Source organism: Hydra viridissima, unplaced genomic scaffold, assembly GCF_058129835.1.
Source record: "Hydra viridissima isolate aposymbiotic clone 2 unplaced genomic scaffold, HvirCarnegie_v1 scaffold_2, whole genome shotgun sequence".
Taxonomy (NCBI): domain Eukaryota; kingdom Metazoa; phylum Cnidaria; class Hydrozoa; order Anthoathecata; family Hydridae; genus Hydra; species Hydra viridissima.
In genome coordinates this window covers 7,098,188-7,113,579 of record NW_028324301.1, presented here as the reverse complement: position 1 = coordinate 7,113,579, position 15,392 = coordinate 7,098,188, and the positions used below count along the sequence as shown (strand labels likewise).

The following is a 15,392-nucleotide window of genomic DNA, read 5'->3' as shown; positions in this document are numbered from 1 at the left end:
TAAGTAACTTTTTTTACAATCTTATTTTAGCATTTTCACGCACATGATAAATATTCTTGTATGTTGTAAATAAAAATACCTATTGAAATGCAAAAGTTTTTCAACAAAAAAAAATTTTTTTAATTATCTCTTAATCAATAACTCATCCTAATATTTTTTAACCAACCATTTCAAAATTTAACAAATGGTGTAGCTGAAGAAACGAACGAGCTGCTGTTGTTAGCCAAACTACTTCGTAAAGGTCAAGTTTGCTCAGCTATTGCAATTTGAATGCAGTTCTCATTTTGCTTGCTTAGGTGGAAGTTATTTTTCTAATATTTACAGACATAACATTGTATCATATAGAATATTAAGAGTGATGTTTTAAGCGATTTTTAACGCACACGATCATGGCCAAATTTTCTGTCTTTGTTTTTTTGATCTACGTTTATTTTTCTAACGCCTGCAAGTCAAACTCCAAATGTTCTTGGACTGTGTGCCACACTTCTTATTCGGAATATTTACCAAAATTAACACCTGGATCGTGTACTTTACAAACATCTACAGGTCACAACGTCATAACGACACATAGCAGAAGTGGAAGCTGCCCTAATAATCAAGGCTGTTCTGAGCCTGCCAGATATAGAACATGGTGTGAGTGCCGATTTTAATTATTCGCTAAAAAAGATGCTCAATAGCTCGATAAAAATGAGGCACAATCCAAACATTTTTTAATCTACAATGCTTTGACTATTTTCTGTTCATAAGTTTCATTATAGAAATCATGAATAAATTTTAAAATTTTTTGCAAAAACTTTTTTAAAATCAGTGATGTTCTAAATGTTTCTCGTTAATGAAATTTATTGTAAAAACTCGGTACAATCTCTTCATTAATGTCAATGTGATTACATTGAAATTTAATTAAGGTATTAATGGCGTTCAGGTTCATGTCGAGAAGTAGACAGTTGTTGGTGGAGTAGCTGGAGTGAATGGTCAGAGAATATAAATCAGGGTTCTTGCGGATTGCAACGCCGATATCGAAGTGCCCAGAAAGTATTTAAGTTTATAGAAAAACCTAACTGTCGTAATGCTGTTGTCAACTGCAAAAATGAACATGACGTAGAGAGTAGAACTTGGTGTAAGAGTTCTTTTATACCACTTTTTTTTGCTAATTTTAAAGAAGAATGTTTTGAAAATATTATTTCATAGTAAAATGGATTAAAAAATTTTTTTTTCGCGTATGTTAAGGCAATTGTAAAAAAGTCAATTCCTGTCCATCTTCCGAATGGTCATCGTGGAGCTCCTCTCCGAATCCAAATACGTGTGCAAAACAGACCAGAATACGCGATATAATTGCAACTTACACCTATGAAGGTCAAGAAAATAACTGTGACGGTATAACGGATAAATGTTCTTACGGAAGTTTAGAAGATCAGAGAGTATTATGTAAGTCTTTCTTTACTTAAGTTTGTCAATTAAAGCTATTATTTTGTGTGACGACAAGAAAATGTGTTTTTCTCAAAAGAGAAACGTGTTTTCCTCAAAGTATAAACCTGTTCTCTTTAAAGAAAACCTGTACTTCTTCAAGAAAAACCTGTTTGTTATAAATAAATTGATTAGATTTCCATAAATAAATCATCAGAATTGTTAATATTCACGCTATTATATCATCTTCGACTTCACGTTAAAAAATCATTAATTTCAAGTAATAATATTCTTGAACTCACGTGAGCGATTTTGAATTAATATCGAGAATGAATTGAGTCTATATTCACATCAATGTGTGTCTAAATTTAAAAAATATTTATTGTTGGTCTGTTTGCTATTGTCTAAATAGACTCGATTCTGTATGGAAAAATACTATGTATACCGAATCTTTGAAGGTAAAATTAAAATAGGGTTGACTAAATAATTATATTTAAAAAAAGAAGCATATAAAATATATCGGGGTAATAAGATCTTGGCAAATATTTTTTTATAGCTCATTATTGTAAATTTACTTATTTTAAAAAAAAATATTTTCCCCAAACTTTTAACTCTTAAGTTTTACACTAATAATTTTGCAGGTAACTGCCCTTACAAAGAATGCATTGAAGGCGAGTGGACAAGCTGGGAGTTACATACTTGGAATGGTAACTGCCCTACAGAACGGAGACTAAAACGCTATAGAGAAGTTGAAAAATACAAGTTAGCACATGTTAATTGTGACAGCGTAGGGCCAAAAATATGCCCTGATCCAGTTGGGCATACAAGAGATAAAGGTAATATTTTCTCCTTAATTCATCCTAAACATCAGTGACTCTTCATTCTTAACTGCGAGGGCTCTGAAAACAATCTGTAAGTTAACGTAAAAGTATACAGCAAAGTGCTTTTTTAAATATTTAATTTAGAAATTACGTGTCCACAGCTTCCAGCTCCTTTATACGGAATGCATGATAGTTCTGCTTGCAATGGTGTCAATAGTAAATGCCATTCAATTTGTCGGGTAACTTGTGTTAAAGGTTTCAAGTTGTTTGGCAGTCACTATTCCACCTGTCAAGGTGATGGGAAGTGGAGCGGCGTGTTAGGAACATGCGAAGGTTTTATTACAAACTCATATCTATTAAAATTAAGAAAAGATAAGTGTGTTTCCTTAAAAAAATGCGGAAAGTATCAGTGACTATAGTATCAAGCTGTAAGCTTTCTTCATTTAGATATAGAGCCGCCGAGCATTGTTTGCCCAACATTAACGTCAGAGTACTTTAATTTATTAAACAAGAACTATGCCATGATTGATTTACTTGAGGCAACAGCAGCTGATAACAGTGGTCTTAAACCTAAAATAACCATGGATAAGTCTTCACCACTGAAGGTTTTTGTAGGGAATCCAGTTCGTGTGTTATACACAGCAACTGATTCTTCAGGAAACAACAGATCTTGTGAAGTACATATTTCAGTTAAAGGTTGGTTGTTTTTTTATACAACCCCTGCAGTTCTCGTACATAATTTATCATTAGTTATCATTGAATATTAAAAGAAATAAGTCTAAAATTTATGGCAAAAGTTTGGTATTTAATAAAGAAATATATATATTTTTTTGACTAGATAATGAACCGCCAAAAATCATTAGCTGTCCAAGCGATAAAATATTTGAGACAGGTCAAATTCCTCACCAAGTCTTTTGGGACGAACCAACATTTCATGATAACGTTGATAAATCTCATGTAAATGTTTTCCCTAGTCACCAAAGTGGCAGCTTTTTTCCTCGAGGGAAACACTATATCGTGTATCTAGCCAGAGACCAATCATTTAACACAATCAAATGTACATTTACTGTACAAGTAGACTGTAAGTAGAAAACTAATTTAAAAAAAATCCTTTCTATATATATTTTCTTAAATCCTATATATATATATATATATATATATATATATATATATATATATATATATATATATATATATATATATATATATATATATATATATATATATATATATATATATATATATAAATATGTTACAATTAAGTAAACATTATAACATTTTTGAAAATAGTGAAAGCTTGTCAATTATACGATCCACCAGACAATGGTGCCTTAAATTGCAATCTCATGAAAAATGGAGTTGCTGAAACACATATCTGCACGGTTTCATGCAAACCTGATCATTGGTTCTTAGAAGGTGATGATTTGCCTCAACTATTCAACTTTTACGTGTGCGGTGAAGATGAGCAATGGAGAGGACAAAATGAAATCACTTCTCTAAACCCGGTATTTTTTGTTCCTATACAAAAAGGAATCAAACCTTGGCCCGACTGTTCAGGTAAAATATCTTTTTGTAATATTAAGATTATGGTGGTAAATTTGTCTAAAAAAAAAATTTGATGAAAAAAATAAATAAATAAAACTTGTACAATATCAATAAGTACGATAAGAAAAGTTTCTTTCAGCCAGGAAAGTTCCTGAAAATCTACAAACTCATTTCCAAGTGTTTGCTGGAAGATGTGGGGATGCAACACAACAATTACTAATGAAGCAAGCATTTATAAATGCTATGAAAAATGATGTAATCATAGATAACTTGTATTGTAAATTGTCTGCCGATCATTGCACGGTCGAAAACTTCGCCATTGTTTGTTCTTCTAATGCCTACGATGCAACTAGCAGCATGACGATTGAATTCACCTTAAATATCAAGGGGGAATCTCAAAATCAAAGCACAATTAAAATTATGCAAAACGCCATCTTAGCATTCAAGTCATCATTCAACGAAAAGGTTATAATTATTTTAAAAATACACAGTGTTCGATAACGCACAACTTTATTTGCCTGTTACTAATAAGCCAATGAGAATATTTCTAGAGTATTCTTTTTTTTAAATACTTGTAAGAAAGGAATATTGTAGATTGTTATTTTTGAGAATAGAGTCATGAACAATATTTCTATGGAAGACAAAATTTTCATCATCAAATGTTATTACAGAAGTTTGGGAGTGAAAGTGTAACAGCAGCGCTACGAAAGTTCGAAAAAGCACGTGGTTTGATAAAAGACCCATTCACCACACACAGCATCAAAAGATTAGTTGATAAATTCGAAGAAATAGGCAGTATTCTTGACCAGCAGAAATCAGGTCATCTATCTTTAGAAGAAAAACTGACTCTAGTGGTGACAGAATCACTGCATCGTATTGCTTTGGAGACAGGTTGCTGCTCCACTCAACAATGATTCTAAAATCCCTAAAATATCCTTCAAATGTTTCCTTAAAAGTTCATCATGCTACAGGAGTTGAAAGCAACAGACTCACCATTTTGACTCCATTTTCCTAACTAGCTGCTTCAAAACAAGGAACTTTTGGACTCTGTATTGTGAACTGATAAATGCCACTTCTATATCAATAGCAAAATAAATACAAAGAACCGCATTATATGATCTATAAAAGAATTAGTTAATTGCATTGAGCAAGCAATAGCAAAAATTTCATAAAAAAAAAAAAACAGCAACAGCCATCGACAATAAGGTAGCCCGTTTGGAAGCTGTTGTGCAAGAAAATGGATGCCATTTCGAGCATCTATTATAAACTACAAAAAACATTCCTAATTTAGTTGTATTTTTGAAATAAAATTTACTGTAGTTAGATTATTTTTTCTTTTTTGCCAGCATATGTTAAAATTGTGCGTTACTTTTCGAACACCTTGTATTATTCCTTACCTTTTTTATTTTAAACAACATGTTGTTCAAGTTCAAGACTTCACTTTTGTAAGTGAAGTAGAAAAAAGTTTGATACACAAAAAAAGTTTCATGTTCGGCTTTATTTGAGTATACACCTTATCGGAAATCGTTGGTTTTAATCGGTTTCAAAAATAATTTTGGTCCGAATCTTCTGAACCTGAAATTTTAAATCACTTTTTTAAACGACGAGCAAATCGAGAAGAAAGAAATTATCATTGATCTCTGGAACTTAATTCTTATCTTTGAATTGAGATTTGCAAAAAAATGACTTCAATTTTAGGTTTTAAAGGGAGGCTTTTTAAGCTTAAAAGATTTCACATCATCGGCCTCAGTGTTTACCTGCAAAGATGGCTACGAACTTATTCGAGTCAACGGAAGCGATAACGCAAAGCGATGCAGTAAGTCTTCATTTTACTTTTTACATTTACACCTTATATCAGCTGATGCACTTTTGACATAACGTACTTTCCCTATAGTTCAGTGTGGCCGCGGAACATTTTTTGATCTTAACAGCTCAAAATGTAAAGTTTGCACAACGGGCACCTACCAGCCACAAGAAGCTCAAACATTTTGTCTCAAATGTCCGGATAACACTTCGACTATTGGTAATTACGCTCATGATTACCAATCGTGCAAAGGTAAAATGACTTTACATCACCTGGATGTAAAGTTAATTGAGAATATGGTTTTTTTCAATAGATTTTTAACATGAAACTCGACCTTTTGATTAAAAGTTCCATTTTTTTCTTTCCCCTTCGATTGCTAAGTTTACTTGTTTAAATTCTATCTACAAGCTGCGTCGATAGTTAACAAAAGAAATGAACGAAAAGAGTTGTAAATAAGTGTAAACATTTTGTATAAAAAACCCGAAATTTCTTCTACCAAAAGCTCTGAATATTATTCTGTTTTATTTGTATGACTTCAAATATTTTATCTATCGAAACAAGTATACTGCCTTTATCCACATAAATGTTCAATTTTTACAGCAATCTGCAAACCCGGTACTTACTCTCCTAATGGGTTGGAAAATTGCTTTGCTTGTCCAATTGGGACATACCAACCTATGAAAAAGAGTGCTCAGTGTATACCTTGCCCACCTGGAAAAGCGAGTCTTAATGTTGGTGCGACAAGCCTAGATGATTGCTTGTTGCGTAAGTATCAACAATAGTAATTGATCTCTTTTGAATTAACTTTTGACAGATTTGTTTTTAGAAGCTTTTCTTATTCACCCAGGCACAGGTCTAAGTAAAATAATTTTTATAACATTGATTAATTTTTTTTTGCAGCTGGGATTGACATTAGCATACGATCTGAGGGATGTGGAGATCCCGATATTACAAAAAATTGCGGGCTTTCAACCATTCATGTAAATAACATTCAATACAGCTTGATGAAAAGAGGAATGAACTTTGTTGCTGTGAGCGCATTCACAGGTACGACAGTATTTTATAAAGCTATAAGTTACATATTCGTCATAGGAACACTTTTATTTTGTTTTTCAGGAAAATTAATTGAAAGTGTAGCGTTTGACTGGCATCAAGATTTTGAAGCCTGTGAAAAGACGTACAAATGGGTTCAAGCGTTAAAAAATGAGTACATTTCTATAACTTACATCAATTATGCTTTTCCTCAACAATTACTCTTCCCTTTTCATAATCCTGTAAACAATTATTTTTTGTAATTAGGACGCTTTAGAATTTTAAATCTTTAACAGTTTAACAAAAGCTTTATTTTTTTTCATTTCTTCCAATCTCTTTTTTTAGCTCAATTGTTTTGATTGCTGCGCAGGATGAAGCTACCAGTTTTGCTTTTAACAAGTGTTATACAGCACTTCAACTTCTAGGTGGGAAGCATCCTTTTCAAAGAGAATATAGATCTTCTTTCGCAATGATTGGTTACAAAGGTTTTCACACTGTAACATGGATCGAGCAAAGGAAGAGCGACTTCGGCAAAGGCTCTACAAAGCTGTCTAAGAATATACAGTTACTATCCAAAATCTAGATAAATTATTTTCCAGCGAAGAAATAAAACTTACATCGTATTATTTCACTATAACTTTTAAAAAAAACTCGAAACTTAAGTAAATAAAGTCTTATACACTTTTTTTTAAATTCTTAAATTAATTCTTATTAAAAGATATCATGCAAGTCCACTATTGAATAGGAAAGTATTGCTAAAAATAATACAAAAATGGCATTTAAGACGTTGGTGTAAACTGCCATATTTTAACATGGTTGACGTAGAGGTGAAAATTATGAAAGAAATAATCTATTCAAAGTTTTTAATGCTCAAAATAAATCTCAAATGAGAAAACAGACAAAGCTTTGTTTTCTTCTTTAAGATTTATCCTTCTTAGTCACGCTTAGTGACTTCAAAAGAAAAAATGAGAAGATATTATTACCAAGATCTTATCAATAAAACGTATTATTAATTATTAAAATATTATTAATTATTAATTGTTAATTATTAAAATATTATTACATAGATTTTATAATTTCAGGGCTGAGCAATCTATCGTCCGCTAGTTTAAATCCTATATCCGATAGTCCAATAGTTTTCCTTATTCGCTATACCTATAATCGATATTCCGATACTCTAATAGCTTAAAAATCGTTCGGCTCAATACTCCAAAGTCTTATATATCTTCGTAATAAATTTAAATCTAATCCTGTTATCAAAAATTAACTTGTTACATATGTAAAAATTAGGAAGACGAAAATTCAAAATTTGGACAGTCCAATAGTCGAAGTCTGACAGCTAATTAATCTTTACTTAGTACAGCAGGTATCAAACATCGGAAGACGATTGTTGCCAGTCTCATAGTCGAATATATATATTAGTTCGATATTTTTTTCTTAGTTTCATACCACCGGAACTTTTATTGGAAGAGTCCGCCTCTGTTGATAAATATAGGGGACTTTTGATATTTTGTTTATAAATGTAAAGCACATTATAAATATCATAAGTAAAAGATTTCATAAAGATTGTGCTGAGCACCTAAGTTAGGTAGATACATTAAATCACAATAATCTGGAAATGAGCTTGGAAAAAACTATCAATAAAAAATTTCAAAACTTTTTCCTGGCAACAGGTGCCATCATTAAACGCCTAAAGTTTACATGTTCACCACTTTATAAATAGGAAAGGAAGCTCACTAGGAATTTTTAGTGAGCGGGCAACAGAGGCTTAACATTTTTTAGTGAGCGGGCAACAGAGGCTTTACATTTTCAATTCAAAATTCTGCTAACTATTAAACAAACCATAAACTTTATGGTGAAAATTTGAAAAATTTTTATTGTAGACTTACAATAGCAAGCACATGTAGCTATAATGGCAACCAGCATTTGTCAGAATTTAAAACATTATGTAATTTATTCTTAGAGATTAGATTTCAATGAAAGTACATTTTTGATCCATTTAGGTAACCTTAATATACCACCGAAGGGTTTGCTTGTTGTTTTTTTTAGCTGCAGCTTCTTTATGTATATTTCCAATACTAGAAAAAAATTCCAATTAATCTAAAAGTTTTCTGGATATATTTCGTTTTTTATGGATGTTTATATATTTAATTTTTCAAGCTCATGCCAAGAGGTTTATAGTTGCTGCTGGAGTGACTGGAACGAGTGGTCAAAAAGCATAAACAATTACTCATGTGAATTACAATATTTTTAACGAGTTGCACAGAATGTTTTTCAATAGACTAAAAAACTAAGCTACCATGGAAGCATCACAAGCTGCAACAGAGAACATAACTCTGATAGCAGAACGTGGTGCAAGCAACATTTTCGTTGATTTTAATTTAGATTTAGCAAATATTACCAATAACAAAAAGGAATTACACCATGCATTGGTCTCAAATGTTAATATCATACAAAGTCATCAGTTGCTTAAAAGTTGATTCATTTTAATGAAAGAGTTTAGTAAAAGTTTAACAGTTCAATTTTTTTAACAGTTAAATTAATGTAAATAATTATATGATAATAAAAATGTATATATATATATATATATATATATATATATATATATATATATATATATATATATATATATATATATATAAATCTATAGTCAATATATTCTGTTACTTAAAATGTATAATATTCATAAATAAACAGTAGTTAATATACAATGTTATTATAAAGTAATTGATTAAAGTAATTAAATTAAGTAACTGATTGCTTATTTCAAAAAACCAATTAACTAAAAACTACTTTTCAATAACCATTATTGCTGAAATACTACTAAATTTAACATTATAGCAACTGCTTTATTGTAATGTAGCTGCTATAAGTTTGATACTTGATGAATTGTAATTATCCACCTGTACAAGTGTACAACATAAAATAGGTAAGTTTACATTCTGCTGTACACTTTGTCTTAACTGCTAAGACTAATTCAAAAAACAGAAAGTGATCAAAACATAACAAGCTAATCATCTGATACAAATGTTCACACTGCTTAAGAAAAGTTCATGGTGTACGAAGCTGATTGATTATCCTTTAAAGTTTTAATTGTACCTTTCAAGAATAATGTTAACAGATGTGAGAATTATTCAAAAGATATTTGATATTCATTTTTTGAAACTTATAAACATAGGAACATAAGTAGATAGTGTGGCATTTGACTGGCATGGTGACTTTCAAGCACGTGATTAGATTGGTTGATTAGATTAGATTGGTGTAAATAGCATACTTGTTTTTAATGCTGGTTCCAAGCATTGAAAAACAAGTATGCTATTTACAGGTGTGAGATATTTAAAGCTAGACACTGTAAATGTACAAACTTTGTTCTTAAGAAAAGTTCATTTTTTCATGTATTATAAAACTTAAGGTATCCCCAAATACCTTTCTGGGAAATCTTAACAACTACCTTCTGGTCCTATATTATTCTCTTTTTATTGCCGTACATCTTACATGGTCGTTTTTGGGACATTTACCATGCGAAAGCGATTTTAAATTTTAAATCATTCACTAATCTTTTACGCAGTAATAGTGATAAAGTATCAAAGATTTAATATAGACCTCAAGGTTTCTAGAGCGGTATTGCTGCTGAGAAGAAGTAAGCTACTAAGGCCAAAGTAAGTGACGGGGTTGCATACGAATAGCTAAAGCGATAAGCAGTATGGCGATATATTTGTCTGCTCCACAATGTACTCCGCGACCCATGTTCAACGAAGACTGACCAAATGTACTTCACCAGGTTGACCTGCTATACTTACTTCAAGATAGGGTAGATCACAAAACTTATAAATATACGCTGATCGTTGTTGACGTCGCATCGAATTATTTAAAGGGAAAAAACCTTCAGACTCAATAAGGCCTAATGCAGTTTCAAAATACCCTCTCTTCCAACATTAGCACGTGGCGTGGGTTATAGGAAACCATTACTTCTATTACCAGCAATCGTTCAGCCTGATTTCATCAACTAGCCTGATTGATTCAGGCTGATCATATTCTGTTTGTATACTCTCATCTGGTGGTCATGACTCCTAATAGCTACATCTTTATGCCTAAACTCCTTGCGCTCGTCGAGATTATATTTACACAGCTCATGGCAAAAATTTTTCTCAGCCACTGCTTTTTGAACACCTTTGGCCCTGAGTTTGTTTTATTGTCGACCGTCATGACGAATTGAATCTTTGGTTGCAAACAAACAAATTTGGCAACAAGGCGTCCATTGTAATCATCATTGAATTTACCAACGCCCTTTTTTTCTATGTCGCAATACAAATCATGCTTATTGCACTCATTGAAAACATAATTTTTCAAGTGTGCTTGCATGCCTGTATAGAAATTTTCATTCTCAACTTGAAATAACAAGTTACCGATGTCGATGTATAGCAAGCTAAACTTGTCACCATACCTAGTCTTAATGATAAATACCAAATGTTATACATAAAGTGTTTGGATAGGTCGAGAACACCCTGGCCAGCATATATGCCTGTTCAGTTTGAGTTTGCTTTTGGAGCTGTGTATTGCTACAAGTTCTCCGTCAAATATTTTGGTGCATGTCAATACCCGTCAACAGCTCGAGCTCAACTTTAGTTTTTTTTAGGAGAGCATTCCAGGACATGCCAGGTGATGAGAAGTAGTACACAGGATCGAGATCATAGTGATGCATTGTTCCTAAATTATTGCCCCTGAACTTTTCAAACACATCGGTGAGTAGTAGAGCGTCAGTTTTCAGGTTTTTTTCAAGCTTTTCAAATATTCCAGGAAATATTCATCAGTTTTCAAGTATTGTGGAAGTCACCAAGCATTTTGTATCAGAATATATTCCAAACCTTCTGCCATTGTTGAAGGTTGTCATCTGTGATATAATCTCAAGTGAGCTGACTGTAGAAAGCCTCTTTCGGTGGTATGTCTCACTGAAGCGTTGTCGGCGTACTTTTACGGGTACATACTTTGCTGCTTTACAATGAGAACTTATTCTCCGTGCAATCCTTTTTAACTATTTTTTAAATCTTTCGTCTGTAATTTTGCAGCAAGCGTGTTCAGCGAGAAGATCAAGAATAGAGAGCTATTGATGAACTGAAGCTCCCCAAATGTAAAAGTCATGCACATAAATATGCAGCTTATCTTTTCACTTGCTTCTCCTGACTTTCCTATCGTAGACAAGATTAAATGCCCAACATACCATCGAAGGTTGTGGAAAAACAATGGTACCTTTTTAGTTTTAAAAGGATAAACACGCAGCTTAAGGTTATTCTTATTATGTGCGACACTTCCATATTTTTACAGAAATGTGACAGACTTAAATCAGGATTCCCACTCTAATCTTGTCAAGTCAACCATCACATACACGGCTCCTACTCCAGTTCCAACCATAAAGTGCAAAAGCGTTTCTAGTAGTAGTTTAAATAATTTAAGTAAATAGTTTTTGTAACTGATAATTAATCATAGACTTTTTCATCATTAAGTGGGTGCATCGTAGTATTTCCCCCACTTAATGCAATAGCAATCCTTCATATTTTTAGACTGTTTACTCCTGCTACTAGTAAAAATCTACTTTTTTTAAAATTCGTTTCTTTTTTAATTCACAAAACAGGTTGTTGCTGCTTTGTGAGATGTTTGAGCTATATCTAAGCTTTATTTGTCGGCTACTAACAACATATGGCAATAATCGATTCTAATTGGCAAGCGATTATTGTCGCATGTCATCGGAGAGCGATTATACATCATATCATCGGAGAGCAATCTACATCATAATCCATTCCTGACCAGAAAAAAGGAAATGTCTAAGATATAACGCGGGCTCATCATGCGCACGCCAGAAAAGATCAAAAATTGTCGAGAAACTTCACACCTTCTCTGCAACATTTCGCAAGCGATGTAATTTCTATTGACGGTAGAAAAAACGATTCTGTTATCATTGATTTTCAACTACATCATAATGGAACATGAAAAAAAGAGGTAATTATCCCGTCCATGATGTCTTAACGCTGAGATATCAAGTGAAAATGAGAAAAGTTGCACTGGCAACTTGGTTTTTTCTAAACGATGCTAATATTGTAAACTCATAACTAAAATTGAAAGAACACAACCGGTAAAATTAGTTACCGTGTTTGCTTTTCTTCATGTTTTCACAAATTATACAAGTGATGATAATGTAACAATAAATCTAACACGCCTTTTTTTAAAACCTCGTTCTGCATGAACTCGTTTAATGCAGATTAATTGCGTAACGCTAAGCCATGACACTTAGCAGAATCACTTTACAACGGTAGTAAAACCGGTTTAGAATGTGTTTATCTTCTAAGGGTCTGCGTCTCGGAATCGTATTCTCGAAATGAACCGGGGAAAGCGTAACGAGACGAGAAGTTTCCCGGAAAAAAGTAAAGAGACAAAGGAAACGATTGTTTCGAAATAGAGTTATAAATCGGGACATAAATCTTTTCTCGGAATTTAAAAACTGAGTCCCGGATAATTACGAAACGTTACGAGACAAATCAATTATATTAACTAGATATCTAACTCGCGCTTTCGCAGTGAAGAAAATTTTTGACGCACAGTGACTCAAAACAGCAAAAAAAAAAGTGGCACTAAACCCCTCACAGCTTTTTGGCAAATATAGTGCCCTTTTTTAAGTGATATTAAATTAGAATGATCATTTATTTAAAATGTAAAAACAGTGTTTTAATAAAACTTATATTTTACATTTTATGGTTAAAAGAAGTAAAAAAATTTAATATTATTTTCAAAGAAATCTAAAAAATGAGAGATTTTTATTTAGTAAAATTGGAGAACTTTTAATCTAAATTAAAGTCTTTATTTACTTTTAAGATAATCTTTTAACTTTATATATTTTATTGAAGAAATACAAATGTCAATAAACCCATAAAAACCTTGTCTTCCGCCGTTTTTTAACAGTGCTTTATTATATCAAAATAAATGAAAATGGCGGAAAACAAGGTTTTTATAGACTCATTGGCATTTGTATTTCTTGTACTTGAGTATTTTACTTGTATGACTTGTTTCAGCATATCAAATATAGTTTCAAGAAACATATTTTTGTCATCATATGCTACTTAGAAATTTGTTAAAATGTTTTAATTTGAACAACGATTTACTATTCAAGAAGTGCAAGATATTTGAAATAGCATTATTTAACAACTTCAGTATTTAAACAGTGTAAAGTGAAAAATGGTATTAAGTACTCAAAAATGTTTCTGATATATATTAATGATTTTAAAAACAACAACAACAAAAAGATTAGATCTCATTCCGAATATACGTGAATTAGGAGTGGATAAATTAGGATTTTGGAAGGATTTACTTCACGAAATCAAATAAAAGTGAAAAAATTAGCAAATAGAACATAAATTAATGCTACTTTAGATAGATTTATTTCAAAAGTGAAGAAAAAAACTAAAACAATGTGGTAGAAATTATGATTCTTTAATAGAAAAAGAATACCAATGGCTTCAAGAAAATCTTATGACCAATAAAAGTAGCCATTTTGGTTCTGGAAAACCCCATAAACTATGGGTGGTCCTTGGAGAGCAAAGGAAAAGAGAAAAAAGAAAAGAGCTAGGTATTAAACATCATGCTCTATTGTTAGTCTCTGCAAGAATTACACTTTTTAAAAAAAGTCAAATGTTTTGTGGATCAAAAAAGTTAAAGACACTTTTGATAGCCTTTCCCTTAAATATGAGTGTAAAACAAACTCTTGCATTAAAAGTGAATACTGACCTCAGCGGTAAACAATATTAAATGATCAGAAACTTAGCCCTTGGACACATATTTATCCCTTTCTTCCAATATATTTTAGTGGAAAGAGTTAAATACTATCCCAAAAATACTTTTTCTCCCCTAATTTCAGTTGCTACCATTAAATTTTATAAAGCTGTGTTTATATAGATGGTATAACAATATCAATAATAGCAGCTGAAATAAACAATGGTAATTGTGCCTGAAATTAATTATTTAAATTTTACATTAAGGATTAACTGGTATGTCTCATTATGTCTCGTTACGTCCTGTTAAAAAGGTGTAAATTCTGGGAAATCGTAAAGCTCCTATTTCTTCCGGGACATCTCGTCTCGTCTCGGTATCGTCCCTGATTTCGAGTGAAAATTGAAAATTGCCTCGATATTTATCGCTAATCGGGACAAAGCTTTTAGGATCGTCTCGTCTCGAATAAAAAAAAAAACGAGACGCAAACGCTTAGTATCTACGATAGGCCGGCGACCTCGCACACTCGAAACTTAAAAAGATTTCTGTGCAATCTATCGATAGCATACTTCTCAAAATTGAAAAATGTCTTTTGTATGTATTTGCATGTTTTTTTTTTAATAGAACTTTCCTTTAAGAACAACTTTCGTTTAACAAAATTTTAGTTTAAGAATGACCGTTTGTAATATACTTAACCCTGTTTAAATAGTCTGTATTGCTGATCTCATCAAAAAGAGATGTACCAAAGTTGATATATTTTAAACTGGTTAAAACTCGATTTTTAATTAGTCATCAAAAATCTAGTTTCAACCAGTTTAAAACAATGGCTTGGTGTAAAATAATACAAGCCAACATTTTGTTAGCCCTGATAATAATGTAGGACGAGTTTGCGCATCAAAAATCCCAAGCATTTCTCGACTTCCCTTTCAGTTTGTTTTTAAAACGCGCTTTTATAAAATTGTCTTCAGGATTACATCTAAGTAATCCTTTTTCATTCAAATCTTTTAATTAATTGTCTTTAAAAGATTTCA

General features: G+C 31.8%; 1 protein-coding gene across 2 annotated transcripts; it reads left to right on the top strand.

Moving 5' to 3' along the window:
- Positions 1-313: 313 nt before the first annotated feature.
- On the top strand, positions 314-7,277 carry LOC145202280 (sushi, von Willebrand factor type A, EGF and pentraxin domain-containing protein 1-like). Of its 2 annotated transcripts, none has more exons than XM_080075177.2 (15): positions 314-633; positions 923-1,117; positions 1,228-1,425; positions 2,046-2,240; positions 2,370-2,558; positions 2,673-2,921; positions 3,064-3,306; positions 3,516-3,782; positions 3,910-4,235; positions 5,469-5,586; positions 5,665-5,826; positions 6,175-6,339; positions 6,475-6,621; positions 6,691-6,781; positions 6,952-7,277. In XM_080075177.2, the coding sequence occupies exons 1-15, from the start codon at positions 390-392 to the stop codon at positions 7,187-7,189; spliced, it is 3,027 nt and encodes a 1,008-aa protein (XP_079931303.2). In that variant the 5' UTR covers positions 314-389; the 3' UTR covers positions 7,190-7,277. The 2 variants fall into 2 exon arrangements, with proteins under 2 accessions (XP_079931303.2, XP_089933221.1); XM_090077095.1 differs by having other exon boundaries at positions 349-631; positions 906-1,117.
- Positions 7,278-15,392: the final 8,115 nt, after the last annotated feature.